The following is a 3266-nucleotide window of genomic DNA, read 5'->3' as shown; positions in this document are numbered from 1 at the left end:
ATAATAAACACTTTCTAATTGAATCCTAATCGCTATCAAATAGCCACAGCCCAGACTCGCGGCAGCAGTTCATAATTCTTTAATTGCATGGACGTGAAACCTTGAGCAAGACGCACAGCAGTATAGTCGCGTGCATGCACCATTTCGAGCCTTTAAGCGCAATTGGCACCCCTCACATAGCCCAGCTCTCAATATGCCGGACTAATTAGCTAAACAATTCCAAAAGAATAGGATAATTGAAATTAATCTTTTTTTTTAATCAAAAACAGAATGATTACTGTAGCTAAATCACATTGATTAACTTATGTAAATCCTAATAGCCTAATCAAGGGAAATAAGGTATTATTTCTATTTTAGCCACTGCACCCATGATGCTTTTATTCCATCACTGCTTGATCTCATTTGTTCAAGGCGGGTTTAAGCAGTGAACTGTTGATTTGGTGATACATGTGCTGATGTGTGTAGCGTTTAGCCTACATGATAACAAGTAGCTATACGCCTATTTCCAAAATATGTTTTGCAAACATTACAAACACTAATAGGCCTACAGAGATGGGAATCCAGTTTGCATGCCTATTTTAACAACAGTGCACCAACTGTGCAGAAAACAGTAATAATTAATTAGCCTACTTAATATTACTTAATTAATTAATTCAAGTTTGATTGTACATTGATGATGGGGCAGATGGCCCTGAATCAGCTTGTTACCTGTTTAAGATAGTTTGGAAAAGAAACAAACAAAAAACAGTAGTCGGTGAGGTTTTCCTTAGTTTGCCAGAATTTTAGAGATTTGGGGATAAAAAGGAGTAAATCTGCATGTTGTGATTGGAGGCCCAGGGAGACGTCACGTGGTTTGGGTCACTGGCAGTATAAACCCTTGGAGCCGGGTGCGCACGTGGGTGACGCTGCAGGGCCAGCCCTCTTCGGGGTCCCTTTTGTTGAACCATCAAACATAAGCACCTTTTGAGATCCCGAGGGGTTCAGATGAGAAACAGCTATCATCTTACGCAAGGAGCGATCACTTATCAACGGCGCAGCAATGTCGAGGTCTTTCTACGTTGACTCTTTGATAATCAAAGATACGGTTCGACCTGGACCTGCTGAGCATCCAGGGCAAGACTTCCTTATTCCCATCAGCATGCACTCTCCAAGCGTGATGACTGTCACCGCGCCGGTGTGCCCATCCAGGAAAAACGGGACTTTCTGTGTTTGCCCGCTGTGCGTCACGTCCCACATCCACTCTTCCCGCAGCGGCATTCCCATGCTGAAGAGTCACTTTCCTGGAGCGGAGGCGCAGTATTGTCAGAGAATAGCGCATCAGCAGTCTCCAGCACTGGCGCACCCTGGACATACACCTCTCTGCACGCCCACTTTCAGCGTCACAGATCCCAGGAGATATCACTGTCTTTCCATAGGTAAGCCACCTGTTTTGCCAATAGGAGCACTGTTTAATACGTATATCTTTTCGTAACGCACTTTAGGAAAAGGAGGAGAAAAAATAAAATAAATGTGTTATCGGACATGGTTTTACGCACCATTACGCACAGGGCGATATGGTGTCATTTGCATCGCTGATGAAGTGCAGACTCGTATATTGTTGACAATAAACTAAACGTGTCATAAATCATGTTTTTCTCCCACAGGCGCCTCCGAGAGTAGCCACATACAGAATGGCAAGAGGATGCGCACGGCTTTCACAAGCACGCAACTCTTGGAATTGGAACGGGAGTTTTCCTCCAACATGTATCTTTCAAGGCTACGAAGAATCGAAATCGCCACGTATTTGAACCTATCGGAGAAGCAAGTGAAAATCTGGTTTCAGAACCGCAGGGTCAAGCACAAGAAGGAGGGCAAGGGCACCCAAAGGAGTGCGCACAGCGGTTGTAAGTGCGCGAGTAGTCACACAGACTATCCAAGGTCAGAGGACGAGGAGTCTCTGTCTCCCGCCTCTGCTTCGGAGGAAAAAGAGGTGTCACCCATCTGAGAGCAGCACTGAAACTAAAACATCCCTTCCCACTGCTGGCACTTACTCTGCCCTGCTTCTAATTAGGGTTATGGCATCATGCAGCAGGGCCAAAAAATAAAAATAAAAAATCCTGCGTAACAGAAGAAATGTTGAAAATGTCACCTGTTCTTAACCTCATGTTTAACCGTAAAATGAACAAATATTGTGAATAAATGTAAATGTGAAGTTTAACGCCGTCGTGAAATATTTGGAAATATGACTTGATAACCTGCATTTTGTTGTATCCTTTAATGGTTCTTACCTGCAGGTCTATACTTAATTATGCCGATAGGCTAATTGTCATGAATTGGTCGGTGTTGCACTCCTGTCATTGGGGTTGTGTGGTGATGAAAGCCCTAGAAATAGCATATGCCTAACCTGTGTGAAAACCTTCAAGTGAATTTGTAAAATATGTATATTTTGTATTTATTGTAATAAAAATTGGCGAGTTGCACCTCAGTATTTTTTGATTTGTCTTTCTGATCGACGAGAAATATATTTATAATTTATTGACTGATATTGGCTATTCTCAATTATGTGATATAAATAGAAATAGCACTAGACTTATAGTTAAAAACATCAGACATTTGACTTTGCTTGAGGAAAAAGTTCAAAGGGTGTATGGAGAAGCTCGCTCTCACTTTCACGCACACGCGCGGGCGCGCGCGCACACACGCACACACACACAGTCTCTATATTACTCCATTTATAAAGGCGCAATGAAACATGCTTTCAGTAGGCTATAGGGCTTTTATTATGAACATCATATTGCCCACCTATTTTAACAAACGTGGCGTTTTCTAAATTAAGACAGTAGCCTATACAGTATGATGATTATGGCAAATATATTGTCAGAAGCGGCCTATGGAATTTGGGGTAGGCAGCCTAAATTCAGTTTACGGTCTTTCCTCGACGAATGATCTTTGCATTTCGCCACATTATTTTCTTTTTACAAGTTCAGTGACAATATTACCATAGCCTACTTTTTTTTATTATTATTAGGCAATCATATTGGTGTTATATTTAATAGACTGTTAAAGACTGAAGTTCTTTCAAAATGGTTGGACTATAAGAAAGTGTAGCTAGCTGTAGTTTCTGACCACAAAAGGGTACCCGATTACGCCCCTGGGGAGCAGCCAATAGTCCATTAATGTTCGCTTTTGAAGAGATTTTGGTTGTCCAAAGCGAGTTTAATTGCGGTTTCGGTCCCACGTTGGTTGATTATGCTGCTATTCCTTAAAAACCACAGAACAAGGATATA

At 41.9% G+C, this 3266-nt stretch overlaps 1 protein-coding gene across 1 annotated transcript; it reads left to right on the top strand.

Annotated features, from left to right (window-relative positions):
- Positions 1–1039: 1039 nt before the first annotated feature.
- gsx2 (GS homeobox 2) lies at positions 1040–1984 on the top strand (the record flags this gene model as incomplete). The annotated part of the gene is made up of 2 exons (XM_083648406.1): positions 1040–1415; positions 1644–1984. 2 exons carry the CDS (start codon positions 1040–1042, stop codon positions 1982–1984), a joined length of 717 nt encoding a protein of 238 aa, XP_083504532.1.
- Positions 1985–3266: the final 1282 nt, after the last annotated feature.

Source organism: Poromitra crassiceps (genome assembly GCF_964638095.1).
Source record: "Poromitra crassiceps genome assembly, chromosome: 12".
Classification (NCBI taxonomy): domain Eukaryota; kingdom Metazoa; phylum Chordata; class Actinopteri; order Beryciformes; family Melamphaidae; genus Poromitra; species Poromitra crassiceps.
This window is presented reverse-complemented; position numbering and strand designations above follow the sequence as displayed.